At 41.7% G+C, this 18,429-nt stretch overlaps 3 protein-coding genes and 1 pseudogene across 3 annotated transcripts in view; 2 read left to right on the forward strand and 2 right to left on the reverse strand.

Moving 5' to 3' along the window:
• Window positions 1–1,550: 1,550 nt before the first annotated feature.
• On the forward strand, window positions 1,551–6,823 carry bphl (biphenyl hydrolase like). Its single transcript, XM_031869637.1, has 7 exons — window positions 1,551–1,862; window positions 3,307–3,410; window positions 3,554–3,720; window positions 4,465–4,618; window positions 4,720–4,851; window positions 5,065–5,188; window positions 5,314–6,823. Exons 1-7 carry the CDS (start codon window positions 1,780–1,782, stop codon window positions 5,405–5,407), a joined length of 858 nt encoding a protein of 285 aa, XP_031725497.1. The 5' UTR covers window positions 1,551–1,779; the 3' UTR covers window positions 5,408–6,823.
• Window positions 6,108–7,446, reverse strand: LOC116395631 (putative nuclease HARBI1; annotated as a pseudogene).
• Window positions 7,447–7,554: 108 nt separating this feature from the next.
• Window positions 7,555–10,271, forward strand: psmg4 (proteasome (prosome, macropain) assembly chaperone 4). The gene is made up of 3 exons (XM_031869688.1): window positions 7,555–8,046; window positions 9,458–9,533; window positions 9,898–10,271. Exons 1-3 carry the CDS (start codon window positions 7,843–7,845, stop codon window positions 10,017–10,019), a joined length of 402 nt encoding a protein of 133 aa, XP_031725548.1. The 5' UTR covers window positions 7,555–7,842; the 3' UTR covers window positions 10,020–10,271.
• Window positions 10,156–18,429, reverse strand: part of slc22a23 (solute carrier family 22 member 23) — a 19,218-nt gene continuing 10,944 nt past the window's right edge. Inside the window, exons 4-10 of the mRNA XM_031869687.1 lie at window positions 15,814–16,000; window positions 15,406–15,533; window positions 14,491–14,593; window positions 14,044–14,270; window positions 13,467–13,499; window positions 12,862–12,985; window positions 10,156–12,119 (exon numbers count right to left, since the gene is read on the reverse strand). Of these exons, the coding sequence (XP_031725547.1) occupies window positions 11,699–12,119; window positions 12,862–12,985; window positions 13,467–13,499; window positions 14,044–14,270; window positions 14,491–14,593; window positions 15,406–15,533; window positions 15,814–16,000 (1,223 nt within the window). The 3' untranslated portion in view covers window positions 10,156–11,698. The remainder of the gene's footprint in view (window positions 12,120–12,861; window positions 12,986–13,466; window positions 13,500–14,043; window positions 14,271–14,490; window positions 14,594–15,405; window positions 15,534–15,813; window positions 16,001–18,429) is intronic.

Here is an 18,429-nt window from a genome sequence, read left to right on the forward strand (position 1 = left end):
GCACTGACAGGCAGAGGAGAGTGGAGGCGTTTACAAAAAGCCGCTTGCCTGCCTGCCTCAGAGAATTAGGTCTCAACAGCTCATCTAGCTAGCAGCGGGTCAAACCCATTCATAAACAGACACATCACACATTAGAACGAAATTATAAAGAAACAGCTCCACCAGAGCAGCACTGTGTGTGTAGGTGTGGGTGGGAGGAGGGGGGTGAGTGCCGTGTTGCATATACATAATACATAATAATAATAATAATACATAATATGTTGATGATTATATCAGTATCTAAAAAGGGAGAGAAAGAAGAGGGAGACACAGAAGTTACTTTCAAGATTGATGTCAGTTTGTTTGTTACACTCAGGCCAGCAGATAATGCACATGAGGAGCTATGTATCTCTGATACAACCAAACAATACTACACTGTAAAGTCCTTAAAGAGTTATTCAATCATTGCTGCAAAAAAAACACTAATTTTCATTGTCAAATTAATCTGAGGATTATTTTCTTGATTTGTCAAGTAATCGGTTATTTTATTAAAAATAATGAAAAATGCCTTCTGCAATTTACCAGAGGTCAAAGTGACATCTTTGAACTGCCAACAATAGTCAGTTATATGAAAAAAATTAAAGCAGATCCTCGCATTTCAAAACCTGGACCCAAAAAGCTCTTGGTGTTTTGGTCATGTATGTCGTTCGGTCTGTCTACCACTTTGATTTATTCAAATGTCTCAACAGTGCTTGATTGTATTGCCTTGAAGCTTGATTCAGACTTTCATGGTGCTCAGAGGATAATCCTACAGACATTCACTTCCCCTCAGGATAAACTGTGTTCATATTTTTCGGTTAATTTTACTGGTACAGCAGCTTAAATTATAAAAGTGAAAAAATATCCAACACTTATCAATCAATACTTTGCTTTATGACTAAATACCTGCAAAACTAATGACATTCAGTACTTTTTTTTTGGTGCTAATCAACAAATGTGTGCATGATAATACGCTAAACTTCATTGAACCATGTTTTAGGAGTCTGCTTTCGAAAATGATGCATTAAATGTTGGTGTCTATTAGACATAATACACTGCAGTATCTCTGATTGGTGTTGAATGTAATATTTATACAGCTTTACCCCTCCAAAATCTCAAACTAAATGTCATAGTTATTTCACAAGAGGTCTCTGGGGTCTAACTGACACCAAGCATGTGTCACTATGTAGGATGCCATATTCTCTTTGTCTGTGAGTGACATGTTGGCAGACAAAAGGAATATAAATGTAAAGTCGTAAAACTTTATTTTATAGGTCTCATAGTTTCCTAACCCTCCTCGGGACGTTTTCTGCAAAGGACTACTTTTGTATACTAACATTGCCCTGTTGGCACAATTCCAATAAATTACTTTCAATTATAATTTGCTAGAAACTTCACCTGCCTATTTACTGCATCTCGTTGTCTCTACTTTCCCTGTTCCACATAGGTCTATCAAACTTCTTAGGAACTTGATCTGTAAAATAATGTGTTACTGAAATATTTCCCAGTGTGTCGAATATAATACGATTCACGTGAATGTTTGTCTTTCGGTTCGTTTTCGTACTACTTCGCTATAAATGTTATGTCAATAAAGACGAGGCGGAAAGAGCCAACCTGACTTCCTGTATTCCCTAAAAAAAAAACCTCTAACTAAATCTCTTTCTGGCTGAAGACATGTAATCCAGCACTGGAAAGTTTAACCTTTAACCACCTAAAGAAGACCTGCAGCAGAACGGTTCGGTCTGCGAGGACGTCCGAGGAATGGCGTTGTTTTTACTCCGAGGACGTTTCTTTACACGCAGAACCGTCACGAGGAGAGCCACGACCGCTGCACAGCTGTACTGGTAACAGTTTTCAATTTGATATTTAAATGTAAATTCGCACATTCAAAGCCTGGACTTTAACCACGGAGTGCTGCAGTGAAAAACAAAACCACAGCAGGAAATGCCAGCCCTGCTGTTTGCAGCATGTTCGTCCTTCTAGCAGAGTTTCTCTGAAGGATTGTTTGATTTGTTGCCACTAGATGGCGCAGTGTGTGCAGGTAGTGCACCATATACAGTATGCACGAAATAGCATTGCAGAAATTGTGAGAATTTATAAACGCAGTACACATTCTGCTGTAGTCTCTATTGTTAACCAATCTAATCGTATCTATCAGTATTAGTAGTAGTATTTTAGTTGCTGATACACGTATTATTATATGGTATATTTTCATTAGCAAGCCTACAATGTAAGAGTGGATATTTTCAAAATGAAAAAGGAATAAAAATGCTTTCTTATAAACAAAATGAAATCCCATTATTAAATAGTCAAGTGAAGAAGACTATTTAAACTGAAACAGTATGGCAACATCCCCCTCTCTAATCAGGTATATCTACAAAAAACACTGCTTTGTTCTTTTAATACATGATGAGATGCATAACTCCTCCAAAAAACAACATTTCTTAGACAAAATTGAAGACTAATTACTCTTCGACATGGTCTATGAGAATACAATCATACATTTATATATGTATTATTTATATAATACATATTATTTATATAATACATATTATTTATATAAAATATATGGCTCTTTTCTTCAATGTAAATCATTGCTGTAAAAATGATGATTGATCAGAACTCTGTGTTGAGTTAACAGCTTTAGCCGTCTGTGGAAGATGTCCTGCTAAAATCCTACAGGATCTTATCCATGTTGACATTTCGACACAATATCTGCACAAGTCCACAAGACTTCTTCTCGGCTGCAGCATTTTCCCATGCAACTATTTTTTCTAATTCAGTGACGCTTTATCAAAGAATGCAGTCATCTTCCGTGCAGCTTCCTGTTTTCTTAAAGTATCGTTGCTGGCATGTTCAGCTCAGAGGGGCCTTCCTTCACAGCATGAGTCATGTTTAACAGCAAGTCCCAATGACCTGGAGGTGCAAACGGAGAAACGAGGACAAAACACCGTCACATTTACAGTAACATGGCTGTAATAACACAACAATGTTGTCAAGATTCATTCAAAATTACAAGAATGTTTAAAGCTGTCATTGAGGGCGATGGGGAACCAGGATGTTGAGCATGAGTCGCAGCCGCTGATCGAACTTTTCTGAACACTAATGAAACACAAGAACAACACAGTCATGTTGTCATGTTGTCATGGCTGTAGTTTTTGGTCATATTTGGTTTTGCTGTGACTGCCAAAATGAAAGCCAGTGTTTTTCACCAGACAGAGCTGTTCTGTTGTTACATCCATCACCATGACCATTACTGCCACAGTCTGCTTGTCTGTTTCCCCGCAGCTCTTCGGTGGCCTCAGGCAGGCAGCGTGTTAATGGAGTGGATCTGTACTACGAGCAGACGGGCAGAGGGAAACACGCTGTGCTGTTGCTTCCCGGTGCTCTGGGTAAAAACAACAACAACATACCTCTTCTTGGACCTTCTGGCAAAATCACTCTCACACATACAGTATCTCTGCCTCATGTCCCAAATGTGTTCATCCCCTAGAGCTTGTTGAAAGCCTTTTTGTTTTGGTCTCTTCTACCACAGGGTGCACTCGGACTGATTTTGGACCTCAGCTGAAGTCTCTGAATAAGGAGCGTTATACTGTCGTGGGCTGGGATCCCCGTGGTTACGGACAGTCCCGCCCACCGGACAGAGACTTCCCCCCTGACTTCTTTGAGAGGGATGCAAAGGACGCAGTGGATCTGATGAAGGTCTTATCCGTCTGTTGATCATTGTTGATCATTATTACCGGCATGAATTGCATAGTTATCTAAGAGTAGAATGGGTGTGTGAATGTGAGAGCATGAATTGATGAGTTGAATGCTCAATTGAATAACACTTTGAAGCAAGTTGCTGGAATACATGTCATGCATTCAGAATAGTAATTGGGAAATTATAATTGTGGAGAGAAAGTCATATAAGGAAGTTCTAAATTGTCTCTCCAGCTAAATGAAAGCAGGGGGTAAAAACTGGTTTCAGACTAATAATGAACACACTATAACTTCCTTTATGATGCACTTAATATACATTTTTAAAAGTCAGTCAAAGCATGTTTATGTGGCAAGATTACTCTTTATGTTGAAGCACAAATTATACCTTAAGATACCTCCTCTGAATTGTACTTAGCTAATCTCTAAATGGCTGCTATAAACAGGAAGCTCTCTCACTGTGTTTCTGACACTGATAAATAATCCCGACTGCTAAATCAAGCACACAGTTTCTTAATCCATGCTATCGGTTTAGCAACCCATGCACATACATGTTTACAGCAGCTTTTTATAATTTGTATTGCCATATGTAGTTCACCGTCTAGCAAATATGTGCTTTGATCACCAAACTGTGTGATGAGAAGAATCAAAGCTAATTCAGGTCTGTTTGTTCATTGTTTAGTGTATTTGTTGCACATGAGACAATATAGACTTTGTCAGTGATGAATAACATCTCTCATTTTACAGGCATTAGGCTTTGGCAAGTTCTCTCTGCTGGGGTGGAGTGACGGAGGAATCACCGCTATGATCGCAGCAGCGAGGCACCCCCACGTGATCAGCAAGATGGTTGTATGGGGAGCCAATGCCTTTGTTTCCCAGCAGGACCTCAAGCTGTACAATGGTAATCTACCAGTGTAGTCCCAAACAGTGTGCACTGTGCCTGGTGTAATCATTCATAACTTTGTATAATGTGTGCGCATGGGTCTCTGTGGGAACACGCAGCGGTCCGAGACGTCTCCAAATGGAGTGCGAAGATGAGGAAGCCCATGGAGGATGTGTATGGAGCAGAAGCCTTTGCTAAAACCTGGGAGGCCTGGGGGGATGGGTTTGCACAGTATGCAGAAAGACCGGAAGGTACTGAATCCATGTTGTTTCCGATCCATTACACAAGTCAAGTTAAAACTGAAAACCATCAGAAATGATCAAATCAAGAGATCGCGGAGGAATGCTTTGTTGTCATAATGCACTTATCAAGGAAGCTGCTTATTGATGTTTGTAAAGTATTGATAATGTAATGCAGATGAAAAGATAAAAGCCAAAATGTTAACCTAAATGTCCTCCGGTCAGGGAGTATCTGCCTGGAGCTTCTGCCCCTAATCAGCTGTCCAACCTTCATCATCCATGGAGAGAAAGACCCCATGGTGCCCAGCTTCCACCCACAGTGTCTCCTCAAACACATCAAGGGATCACGGTGAGACTGCCCACACACACACACACACACACACACACTTAAATATCAACAACGTGATGATTACCTTAAATTCAGGAAAAAAACATGTGACGTGTATAGCCTCTTTTTTTCTGTCCTGAATCTAGATTACACCTGATGCCAGAGGGTAAACACAATATCCACCTGAGGTACGCTGATGAATTCAACAAACTGGTGGAAGACTTTCTGGAAGACAATTAATAAATGAATCAATCAATTCATTAAAACTGTGAAATTATGATGATCCTTTTGTGGAGAAGAACCAGAGTGACTGCAAATAATTACGCTTCATTTTGATAAATGTCTAAATTCTACTGTTTTTTTGAAGCATCAATTGTTGTATATTACTTGAAGACGTCAGTTATTTTTTTTCAAGTAAATCACTTATTTCTCATATTATGTAACTTCATAATATTTGTTGTAATTGTGGCTAATACAAAGATTAATGCAAATCTAAACTATACAGCTGTATCAATAGCCGTAGCCTTGCAGAACTGAAGTTAAGATATTGTAAAATGTCAGTATCATTAGTTGTTATTTGTGTTCCTCGCAAAGCCCCGCAGAATACATTCATGAAAAGTCAGTTACATTAGAGGCTAACTTTGGTGATTACAAGACACATTTTAATGATTTCACATTAAAAATGATTTATTAGCATGAATAGAAAACATCACTTACAACTTATAAGCCCTCCTTTAAAGTGGTGCCTAAGTTAATTTACATGATGATTTATATTTAATGTTTAATTTACTCAAAGCAGTGGTGGAATGTAACTAAATACATTTACTGAACTTAGGCTTCTTGCAATTTACTTTAGTGTTTCCATTTTCTGTGACTTCACTACATTTATTTAACAACTTAAGTTACTGATTAATTAATAATATGAATACAAAATATACACCTAACTAAAATGATGGTGGGCAATTCTGTCCCTTGCAGCCGGTGCGGTCTGCTCATCCAAGTGTACTGGCTCTAGGTCATCCTCAGGATGGTCCATGATAACTGGGACCCTCTCCTTCGTGATTGTAGCCACATTGTGGAGCACTGCACATGCCACAGTGATGTCACATGCCCTGTCTGGTGCCACCCGCAGCCCCCGCAGACATGTGAATCTGGCCTTCAGTTGGCCGAAGGTCATTTCAATCCAGGCTCTCGTTCAAGCAAGAGCCCCGTTGAAACGGGCTTGAGGGCCTGGTGCTGGCTCTGCATAGGGGGTCATGAGGTAGGGCTTGCAGGCATAACCCCTGTCTCCAATTAGGAGTCCATCGTAGTGACCTAGTATATGATATGTACAATGTTGGATCATCTCTACATAAAATAAGCAATTTCTGAATGACATGGTATTTGCTATACCTTGCTCGAAGCTGTGGCACAGTGTAGACTCTCGGAATATTCTGGAGTCCTGGACGGAGCCCAGCCACTTGGCCACAACATGTGTTATGAGGCAGGTGGAGTCACAGATCATCTAAGATGAATTGCGGTCAAGTCATGGGTATTGTACAGTACATGGGTAGCCTACAGCAGGCAATTGCAAGGTCCATGACCCCTATTGTCAAAGACATACGATTGTTTTTATAGCAATGTAATTTGAGGAAAATTATGTCATAAGTACCTGCACATTAATGCTGTGAAAGCCTTTTCCATTGACAAAATCTGCCTCGTTTGGGCCAGAGGGCGATTTGATGGGGATCTGCGTGCAGTCCACTGCGCCAATGACATTGGGAAACTCTGCATAATGATAAGCTCCGTAATGAATAGTGATAGGAATGCATTTTCATTAAATGGTGAAATATTGAATAACTCAATTACCTGCAATTCCATAAAAGCCCTCTTTGATTGAATTTACTCGCACATGGCCAGGGAATGTAATGAACACATCCATAAGTCTCTTAAGCGCCAAATAAACTTTACGAACAGCACGGCATGCAGCGGCTTTCCCGATGTTCTCCGCATCGCCGATACTGTACAAAAATTTACCACTCGCAAAAAAGCGCAAGGCTGCATCCAGTCTGTGAGACAGTCAGTGCTCGGCTGCGGCGTGTGGTGTTCGCAATGCATGGCTCCAGAAGGTCTTGTAAATAAATGATTCCTTGTCGGCAGAATCGATAGCGCTCGTACAGGAAGTCATCATGATGTGATAACGGATCTTGGCGATCTCGAAGAACTCTCTCCCTATAAAACGCTAATCTAACTAATATCGCTCCTTGATCAATGGGATCTCTGAGGAAGGGAGCTGCCATTTTTCCCGGGGGAGTGGCAAGCTTATCCAGCTAATTTAAATTAGCCTGCGCTGGAGCAGGTTCAAGCTCAGTTAGCCAGGTACGAGGGGCCCTGGTGTTTCCTTGGATGTAATAATAGTACGTTTTATTTGAATATGCGCTTAAACATGTACTCAAAGGCAATTCATTTGGTAAAAACGGAAACAATGAAAGCAATAACAGCATAAACAAGGCAGGGAGATGACATTATAACTAACAAACAAAAAGCAGATTTAAATATGTGAGTTGGACATGTTCACATCTGCGTATTGACGATCGATTGCTTCGGGCTGCCACTGTTCTTTAACCAGGAAGTAGCTGGCTGTTTCTGTTTGTAGCTAGCACGAGCTCGAGTGGTTGCTAGGCTTCTCTGTGTACATGCAGGTAGAGAAGAGTTACACAAAAATGAACGACGCACGAAACGGAGAGGTGTTTGAGGCCATAACGGTGCACAATTTTTCGGAGAGGATTTTGGAGCAGGTCATACACTTTCACGTGATGAAGCTCAGCGGAGGGTTCTTCCTGTGGGTCGGCTCCAGTCCGGTTCTGTCCAACCTGGCGGTCTCGATGGGCAGCAGATATGTGAGTACACAAGTACTCTGTTTAAGTACAACGTTTTTTACTGGAGTATTTTCTTTTCATGCTTCTTCATACTTCTGCACTACATCTCAGAGGGAAATGTTCTAACCATAGACTGTAGGTCTTAAATCGCTTTTTTACTGCACTTGGACTATTATATGTGTGGACTCTGTAGTCATGTTGAGGCACTGGTTAAAGGCCTCAATAGTAAGTTCACCCAAATCATAATAGTGACAATAATTTCTTTCATTCACACGATCCAGGTCAATGTGCTTTCCATTTACCTGCATTAAACATGTTTAAAAAGGTTTAACAGGTACAAATGTTGCAAAACAAACCTATTTCCAACAGGTTAGAAAATAAAACATTTTAGTAAGATTCAATAAAATGGGCAAGCAACAAAATAATACTGCGACTCTACTGCAAGATTAAAAAAAACAAGTGTTTAGATACTTCTTAAATAAATTTGCTGACGTTATTTGTTATATATTTGTGGGCAGACTGTTCCACAGTTTTAGTCCACACAGTAATAAATAAAAGACATGTTATCATCGCTGCAAACCCTTTTCAGTGAGGTCTACGTTCCAGAGAGTGGATTGCTCTGAGGAACTTTTCTGTCAAGATTTGTTGCTATTTTGTTTTTATTTATTTTTTACTTTTTCAACTCTTTTGCGGGTACACATTTTAATTCCGTTTGGCTCATTTTGTATTGGGTTAATGACAAAAGTTTCAGTGACTGAAATGTCAAACCGTTGCAAAATACAAAAGAAACTTTCTGCATTTATTAGGAGTCGACGATGTTACAATATAAAGCTTGAGATTATCTTTTCTTTAGTGTTCATACTGTAGTACTTATCCCTTTACAGTACAGTATATCTCCAAAGCTTGGAGGCCATTGTGGGCAGTATCGTAACAAGAAGTAGGACTGATGTTTTATAGTAATGAATTTAAATACATTTTGCACCAGTGTAATGATGATTATCCAAGATTATCCAAAATAGACATTCCTGTTTGATTGTTGTTTCCATTAAGACTTAGGCTAATAGGTATTGTGTTGTGTTAAAGTGCTTATCTCTGGCATCCATGGCTAAGTACCACAAGAGAAACGTGGTTTAGTTGTGATCTGGATGTGTTGATCCTTAAAGAGGAAGGTGTTGTCCCGATGACTCGGTATTATTAGGGTCCTTAGTAGGCAAAATATAATACATCTGCTGCCCAAAGTACAATACATCGTCTGACTACCACAAACCACAGAGACAACTGAACTGTCCTCAGTTTACGGTCTCTTGCCTTCATTTGGAAATCATTTAGGTTGACGACAGATATTAATAAAGTCAAACATTATTTTGGATGTGAGAGCGCTAATGATTTAAGAGACTAACTGCTGTTCTGCTCATTGTTTTTTCGTCTGCAGGATTCGATGCCTTTATCTACATTAGTCATGGGGGACCCATCCAATACCGCTCCAAATTCCATGGCACAGAGACTAGGTAATGATGCATGACTTTGTTTTATTATTGCTGATAATGTAAAAAGTTATGGAGCGCTGTTTTCAGATGTTATGTGGTTATATTTTAAAAGCGATAATTTTCACTTTGATATAGATGTCAAAACAAAGTCTTCTTCACAAGTTGATCTTAAATGTGTGATAAACACACAAACATCTTGTGGCACGCTTTGTACAATGTTTGTAAATACGATACATATATTGTATCGAAAAGGCTAAAACATGCAAAACAGTGACGAGGTCTATTAAAAACACTTCCTTTTGGATCTCCACAACCTCCAAGACTGATGACTTCATTGTAATTGTCTACTATAACAAATAATGGTCTGTGTCTGTCTGTTTTGCAGCGAAGAAGACCAAAAAGCAAGTATATGTGAGTTACAGTCTTCCAATGACGAACTCCAACATCAGTCTCTTGGTGGAGAGCAGGATCAAAAAGGAGGTGGAGCTTCACCCGGAACACTTTTGATTGTTTATTGAACTTTGTGTAGAACTGACGACATGTAGGAAGACGGGCAACATAAAAGCTCCTTCTCCTTCTATGTGGAGTTCCCATACTCCTGCAGATACTGTAACGGTACTCCAACACAAAAAACCACAAACTGTCACATCAAGTGTTCTTTTATTGACATAATAAATTAAGTGGTTTATTATCAAAACATGTAGGCCTATGGCTTTTTGTACAAATGTGTCGTATTAAAAAAATACCACTTAGAAAACAGCATTTAGTGGTTGAGTTTTGTTTTTTTTCTCCGAGTGTTTAACTGTTGAAAACATACAAACTAGTAAAACCGTACAGGGTGTTCAAAATACGTGCTGTGTACTAAATATGAATATGGTCTATAGGGATGAAAAATGGTTTATCTATTCAATGATCGTGTATCCTATAAAAGTAAGGTTGATGGTCCATACATTAGGAATGAATGGTACATGTATACGTACCTTACATTTTTATGCAGTCCTAAGGGATACTTACGTAGTAAAGTTTATTTATGTACACCAATCACAATGTCTGTGCAGACTGCGCTGCTCTATTCTAATCTACACAAATGTTTATTTTAAAAACGACCTGTAAAATATTGTGCTTTCTGGCTATAGTTACACATCCTAGCAGCAGGATTACAACATTACCACAGTACAGGAGAACAAGGAGTGAGAGTGGAAATATCTGCTAAGGAGGTATTTCAAGCAACAAAATTGCCCTTGGCAGCGTGACAAAATAAATACTGGTTTTCTTGAATTGCAATTCTCTGTTTTGTTAAAAAAAAAAAAAAAGAACAGAGCCATCACGATAAAGCCATTAAAATGCTGAGAAGCGTCATAGGACATACAGTATAGTACACTGACTGGTCACTCTTCGGTCCGTTCAACTCTCAGATTTGATCAGCGTTATTCTCTCCACAGGCTACATGCATACGAGTCTGCCAAGGTCTCCGGCTGTTCGTCACATCAGACAACCATCATACACCCGCACCAGTAGCAGTAATGCTTTCTTTAAAAATCAGTGTCTAAACATGACCTCGTCTCTGAGGATAAAGTGCCACATTGGACTTCTAGTAGAGGGACCACAAATATATACGAGAAAACATGTAAAAACATTTGTGCCCTTTCATGCAAAATAGAGTGGTAGTGGTTTAGCCAATCCTCAAAACAAGTTGGCTGAAAATCACAAACACTTGATTGTGTCTCTGACATTTAGTGCAAAAATAACTTATAAAGAATTATAAGATGCAGTGGAATCCTCTCAGCGACTCAAAACTGCAAACAGAAAACTCACAGAGCACGCGTTATTCAAAGCTGGTTTGCCTCCTCACTTGTCTGCTCCTTTGACCTGTAAATCATTCTCGTCGGAGCGGACGGCTGTGCAAGAACATCACCAACACCACTCAAGACTTTCATATTATTTAACACACACGGACTTCAGATAGACTTGGTCCAGTACAATATTTTTTTTTGGCAACTCCTGAATGAATCATAGTCACTACAAACTACACCAATGTATTCTCGTCACCGTTAAAGAGTTCATCTGGTTCATCCGAAAGATTCTTTATTTTCCCTTAAAAGTTTTTTTTTTCTTTCACAAATTAAACGACCATTCAGTTCAGATTAATGCTAAAGCAATACTTTAGTAGACTATTGCTAGGATGCTCACACCCCGTTGGCTATGGCGCAATTTCCAATCACCTCCCCGCCAGTGGCCAGGGCGTATGAGGCGGGCACCGCTGCCAGAGCGGTTGCTGCTGCCACCGTAGCGCCCCCGGTGGTCGTGAGGTGTAAGGGCGTGTCGTGGACGCGGGCGTACTCCCCGTCCATCTTGGCCAGTAGGAGATGCTGCTCTCCTGGATGGAGCAGCGTCTGTCGGGTGAAGGTCTCTCCGTCAGCCAGGCTCTCCGGCAGGGGCTGGCCCCGCGGCTCGGGCAGCAGCAGCAGGCAGATGATGCACAGCAGGGTGCAGCAGGCGAAGATCACGTGATGCAGGAAGTAGCCCTTCTGGTTGTGGAGCTCCATGATGGGCGCGGTGAGCATGCCGAAGCCGGCGCTGGCCAGCACCAGACCCAGTCCTCCACCCCTGCATTGGGGGGGGGGGGGAAGAGAGAGAGAGAGAGAGAGAGGTGTGGCAGATTGTGTTACCACTGAACAGGTTTATGAAGTGACTTTTTATTATCAAGTTTATGTAGATGTATGTTGCGGTTCATTCTGTCCGTCTCTATTGAGGCAGACTTTTCAGACTAGTACTTTTAGACACCTTTGGCCCATACTTTGTATGCACTAGTTCGTTAGAAGCATACTGAACCCTTTGCAAGTACTTTCAGGCTCACCAGTCACCTCGCCTGCCAGTCAAAACTGCACCACAAGATGGAGCTAATAAGCAACACGAGAACAAGGGCTTTGTCCAAAGGTACCCAGTATGGACTGTACAGTAATTGGCATAGTATACTGTTTTTTGCAGTTGGTACACAAGAAATCAATGTAGGCCTACTTCACCATTTTGTACTAACAGGAAAATATTATTTCACGTGTGCTGACAGACAGACATGGATCACACTGTCAATTAAACGTAACAAATCAAGTTATTCACTCTTCCTTTCATAATACATATTCATCACATTTTTCTTTTAATGAAATGTGGCCATTTTTGTGGAGAGTGTGTAGTGCACGTATTTCACACTTCAATCAACTAAAATGGCCCATAGTAGATGGTTCACTGTAGGTAACAAATAAGAAATGCCTTTGAGTAGAGCCTGGAGCTCGCCCCCTGCAGAAGGCTCCCCAAAGGGTTGTATTATGTGTTTATGACCATCCAGGCTCACCTGATGACAGTCGGGGTGATTTCAGCACAAAAGAATATGCTGAGTGTGCTGACCGCGTGAGAGGAGAACATGCCGATGATGGAGAAGGCCACCGAGAATTTCCTGTTCAGAGTGTCTCGCAGAACTGTCCAGAGGAGGGCAAGAAAACGTAAGTACACCAGAAACACCCGACATGAAAAACTCAAGCAGCTGATGATTTAACACAAGCCAGAGGCATAAATTAGTGTTTAAGTAAGTGATAATGTACAGTGAGGTCCTTCAGAGTGATTCAAGATTCATGCTCATCCCTGTCGGGGTTCACTTCGCAAAAATGACCGTCTCCCTATACATTATCACAAATGATTTTATTGATTTAAAAAAATATATTTTATTGCTTCCGATAAAAAAAAAAAAAAAAACAGTCCGCTCGCTCTGTATGGAGATTAGAACTGCGTCCATAGCAATGGTCTGTTATTCATAGCAGAGCTCTGCTATAAAGAAATAACAGACCATATGCCACAACTGACCAATCAGAATCGAGTATTCAACAAAGCCAAAGACGTTATTGCACAGGGACCTTAAAACTAGACTAAAATATATCCCAAATCAACAAACTGTAGTTGTACCTGTGTCATGGCGAAGGCTGTACTTGCCAATCACTGGATTCCATTAGCGAGCGTCGGAGAGAGGAGAACATGTCATTAGTAAGCACGAAGGGCAGCACAGTGCTGACTCATAAACAAGCAGAATGGGGGGAAAAAAGCCTTCAGGAGAACTCTGAACAGTTTACCACTGAGGTCTGAAATAATGACTTCTGTACTGCACATGTAGGTCAAAAAAAGGGAGAACTGCAGTCTGCACCGTTTTAATGACACAGGGATGCAAAATGTCCAACTCACTTTACCGTCAAATTTCAACTTTTGCAATAACTTTCAGAACTTTCTGAACTGATTTTTCTGTCTTGGACTTTTGCAATACAACAATTCACATACTTTACGTTATTTAGCAAGCTAGCTACAGCTGATAAAAGATGCCATCAACCAAAGCTGTTTACTTGTCTGAAATCAAACACTCGTTTTTCCAAAAATTACACCCAACTTTGAGTGAGTTTTATCATTGTAACCTGCACAGGTGCAACCCTTGAATGCAAAGCGTATACAGGTGTCGCAGTGAGTGTTGCAGGACTTGTGTGTGAGTACTCACAGTTGAGTAAACCCAGCTGTAGTAGGGAGGCCAGGGCTGTAATGATCATGAAGGTGAGCAGCCCTCCACGCCGACCCATCAACCCCACCGCGGGGCAAACCGCCAGGCAGGTTGCCACAGCGATGCCAGCCATCGTGTAATAGTCCGCGTGGCACAAAGCGGTGGGCTGAGCCTCCGGGTCCATCATACTGCGGGCGAAGCAGTGGTGGATCCCGTAACCCGTCAGCCTGCACAAACAACACAGAGACACAATTGGAAGGCGGACAGCGAGGTGGTACCTGAGACATGCGTCTGCCACGGGGCCAGTGAGGTTTACTCTCACATACATGTCCTCATGTCTCTCTGGAGGATGAGCCCATGTGTAATTCATGCTCTTTCAACACAACGGATGTCGTTTTTTTCAATGAACAAAAAGGAACTGTACCAGCCCGGCCACAACACACTTACGAGTTCACACACAGCACCACAATGTTTTTCCACAGGTTCCTGGTGCTCATCATCTTCACAATACAGGTCGGCTGGGGTTTCTTGTGCAGCTCCTGCTCCAGCTCTGGTAGGAAACATGAAACGCACACCTTGAGACCTTTCCCTGCAGAAGGTAATGAGAGGCCGGCCGCTAAGGGGCCTTTAGCTCAGAGAAGCTAATGTGCTCTGGGACCTTAAGATGGATAGCACATCCCTTTGCACACACTCATCGTCTGTCTGTCGGTCTGCTTGGCCACTGGGAGAGGCATGAACACTGAATGTATCGCCAGGGCAGGGGAGGAGGAGAAGTCGGTGAGAAGGGGGAGAGGTAAGGTAAATCCTTTAAGGACAATTAATTGACTTTTTTCATCCTCCATTCATCCAGTCATTTATCAAGTAATAAAAAAAATCCCTCAAACTGACTCGCGCTTCTCAAAAGTGATAATTTACTGCCCATTGATATTGTGTCTTTAATATCTTTGGGTTTTGTTCTGCTGATCCGACAAAACAAGCGAGACATGACATTGGGCTCTAAGAAATTGTGATGGGCAGTTTTCACTGTTTCCTGGCATCTATAATAAAATATTGAATTGCAAAACAGATTAAACTCAAATGAAAATGGTCATTATGTCTCGGACAGAAATCAGACTTTTTTGATCTTCATTGATTTAGCATGTATGTGCGATTGCAAACTACAGCCTGGTTGCACATATTGAAAGGGGATCTTTGAGACTTTGCATGTGAATCGGTGTCTTTGTGTTCGTTGCATGTTCATTTCATCACACGCCAAGAGGCGGCTGCAACACAACACAGATGACGATGTGAAATAATTTGCATTATGAAGTGAATAAAGCAAAAAGATTCACAGGATTTTTCATCTTGTTTAATGCCCCTCACCTAACAGAACTCCATGTGGCTCGGTTGTCATGTTAACCTGGTTCTTCTTGGCGATACGCAGCATCATGACTTTGGACCGCCTGTAGTGCTGGGTGGCCAGCAACCAGCGCAACGACTCTGGAAGAAGCCTGGTGAGTGAGCGAGAGAGAGGAGTGGGAAGGACATGGAAGAGAAGAGAAGGGTGAGAACAGATTTGTAAGAGCAAGAGGAGGAAACAGACAGAAATGGGGGGGAAGAAGGGAAACAATAGAAGAAAGAGAGTATTGTTTGTAAGTTCAAGCAGAGGCTGCGCAGTACTGTGAGGTGCAGTGTGTACTGTACAAGCCATCGCCTGGCTCAGTGAGAGAAGAATCTGCCCACCCCCCCTTCCCCCCCCTGCTGTGGATTTCCTCAGAGGGCGGGACTCACCAGACGTAGGGCAGCATCAGAACAAAAGGGCTGATAATGACAATCTGCAGGACCTGCCAGTCATCGCGGTCCGGCCAATTGCGGCACAGAGCGGCCAACCCTGGCATCAGTAGCTGCCCGCCCACCATCAGAAAACTGGCCACCATGGTCATGGAGAAACGCCAGGCTGGCAAACAAAGCTCGATCCCTAAAATGAAAAAGACGGAGAGAAAGAGAAAGATTTGGTTTCACAGAAAACACAAGATATTTGTAGTGTTGTTGCACCTGTGGAGTAAATTATCTATAAGCTGCATGTGTGTGGATGCGATTACCATCATAAACTAAGCAGCAGCCTTAATGGCCTGGACCAGTGTGATGCATGTGTTTGTTTAATGGTGGGGCCAGTCCTGAATTTCCTCTCTGAATTATTGAGGACTCCCATCACTGATCCTTCCCATGAGAACACACTTGTTTAACACCAGGCTGCTTTATAAACTTAGGATGGACTACTCATCAAGGCTTTCAAGAGGGTTCAGCTGCTCGGTGAGCGTTTCACTGTAACCGCCCCTTAATATCTCCCCCGACGAGGCTCTCATCCCCTCCCCTACCGACTGTAACATGGTACAGTCCAGATGGCCCGGCCCATATGGCAAGGTCTTTTTGAAGGTGACCATTGTGGGAGGATGTGTGAGCGAGGGAGACTCAATAACCTCATGTACCATCCCTTGTTATTGTGAGGAAAAAGAAAAAGAGGGGGACGAAAGGGAAGGCAGAAAGTAGGAAGTCAGGAGCAGAATACAAATTACTTTCCCCCCCGAAAGGACACACAAAAGTCCCTCCATTCATCAGTTGAATCACAGGAGGAATGATAATAAAGACCAGCAAGAGGGAGGCAGAGAGACAGATTCAAAGCATATAGAGAGAGGCGGAGGGAAAGAAAAACAAAGAGACGGAAAATCATTCAGTTAGAACACAAGGCAGGAGGAACGAAACAAAGGTATTACTGGGAATCCCTTCATCTTTGTTTTCTTCAGCCCCAGACAGACTGTTTTACAGTTAATATCTCCAAAAGGCCTCCCTGCAGGAACCAAAGCAGATGAAGGAAATTACACTGACCCATAATCCTTAACTTGGCTTTTATCTCTTTTCGTCCTGTCTTTATGCATCAAAGGAGAAGTGTAGAGTACAAACATATTTCGACATTTTCCCCAAGTCTCGCACTCGTTTTTTTTTTTACTTAAAGGAGAATTCTGGTTTGTTGTGATCCAACAGTGCCACCAGGTTACCGAAACCACTGAAGAAACTGAGAAATAATTTCACAGTTCCACTTTGCTTTCCCTTTAAATACCCAGTTCTAATTTAAGGATTCAAGGATTCATTATTGTACAATACTGGATTGCACAAAGAAATGCAGTTGTAGCCCCCTCCCCGCTATACACATGGAAAATGTATAAACAGATATTCAAAATATTTAAATTAGAATAGAATATAACAACATAAAATGAGCAATGAAACGCAGTGTCAATCAGAAGCTGTAATTTGAGAAAAATCTCAGCCGCCATACCGAAAGCAGCCGAGCCAAAGCCAAGCACCGCCCACTGACCGCAGCAAACCTTCTCATTTTACAGCTAAACAGTTAATTAACTAAAAGATGTTTCTCAAAATAGGCTGTACAGTAACAGAGTCTTGATTCATATTTGATCAGCGCTGGCCTAGTTTGAAAGTTTGATCGGAGTTCACAAGCTTCCCCAGCAGTGATTGACAGCTGCGTCAGAGACTCCTCGGCTCTAATTGGTTGTTTTCCTCCAGGCGTGGTGGAATCTTGCATATGCCATTAGAAGCACTAACAGGAGGCAGAGGAACTTGTATTTTTTTTCACAGATTATCTGTCTCATGTACTACTGTCAGGATATAGTGATGCTTTATAAAAATAACTTTTTATCGCACTTGCTTAAAGTTACTAAGTGCAGCTTTTGTGTTTTGAATATGAAATGTTAATGTGCAAAATAACTAGTACCTAAAGCTGTCAGATTAATGTATTGGAGTAAAATGTTCAATATTGCCCTCCGTAATGTAGAGTCAAGAATGAAGTGTAGCATAAAATGAAAGTGCAGTAGTACAACTGAAGTACCTCAAGATCATACTAAAGTACAATGCTTGTTTCCATGTAGTGTATTTCTACCACTGCTGTCTGCTCTGACAAGCAACACAGGCTGTGGCTCTTTGGTACCGCTTTCCACAGCAGTCAATAGGCATGGATCAGACACAGCCACACACATACACACACACACACACACACATACACACACACACACACACACACACACACACACACACACACACACACACACACACACACACACACACACACACACACACACACATACACACACACACTAGACATAAACTGTACCTTGGCAAAGGCAATGCATCTCCAAACCTACCGCGAAAAACACAAAACCACTCCCCAACTCTCTGGGGAGGTTTCTGATCCTGCTGACTCTACTGGGTTATCAACACACACACACACACACACACACACACACACACACACACACCCTTGCAGGGAGCTTTTGTTCCTGCTGAGTTGGAGAATGGTTCTCCTTGTGCTGATTATCTCACTGCCCCCCCCCCCCA

Source organism: Anarrhichthys ocellatus, unplaced genomic scaffold (genome assembly GCF_004355925.1).
Source record: "Anarrhichthys ocellatus isolate YVR2014 unplaced genomic scaffold, GSC_Weel_1.0 scaffold48, whole genome shotgun sequence".
NCBI lineage: Eukaryota > Metazoa > Chordata > Actinopteri > Perciformes > Anarhichadidae > Anarrhichthys > Anarrhichthys ocellatus.

Bases quoted from the DNA above. Each gene is read 5' to 3' on its own strand.
- psmg4 (XM_031869688.1), top strand. From the start codon at position 7,843: ATGCAGGTAGAGAAGAGTTACACAAAAATGAACGACGCACGAAACGGA. The intron at 8,047-9,457 runs GTGAGTACACAA...TTTCGTCTGCAG, and splicing joins TCTCGATGGGCAGCAGATAT to GATTCGATGCCTTTATCTAC. The intron at 9,534-9,897 runs GTAATGATGCAT...TCTGTTTTGCAG, and splicing joins TTCCATGGCACAGAGACTAG to CGAAGAAGACCAAAAAGCAA.
- bphl (XM_031869637.1), top strand. From the start codon at position 1,780: ATGGCGTTGTTTTTACTCCGAGGACGTTTCTTTACACGCAGAACCGTC. The intron at 1,863-3,306 runs GTAACAGTTTTC...GTTTCCCCGCAG, and splicing joins ACCGCTGCACAGCTGTACTG to CTCTTCGGTGGCCTCAGGCA. The intron at 3,721-4,464 runs GTCTTATCCGTC...CTCATTTTACAG, and splicing joins ACGCAGTGGATCTGATGAAG to GCATTAGGCTTTGGCAAGTT.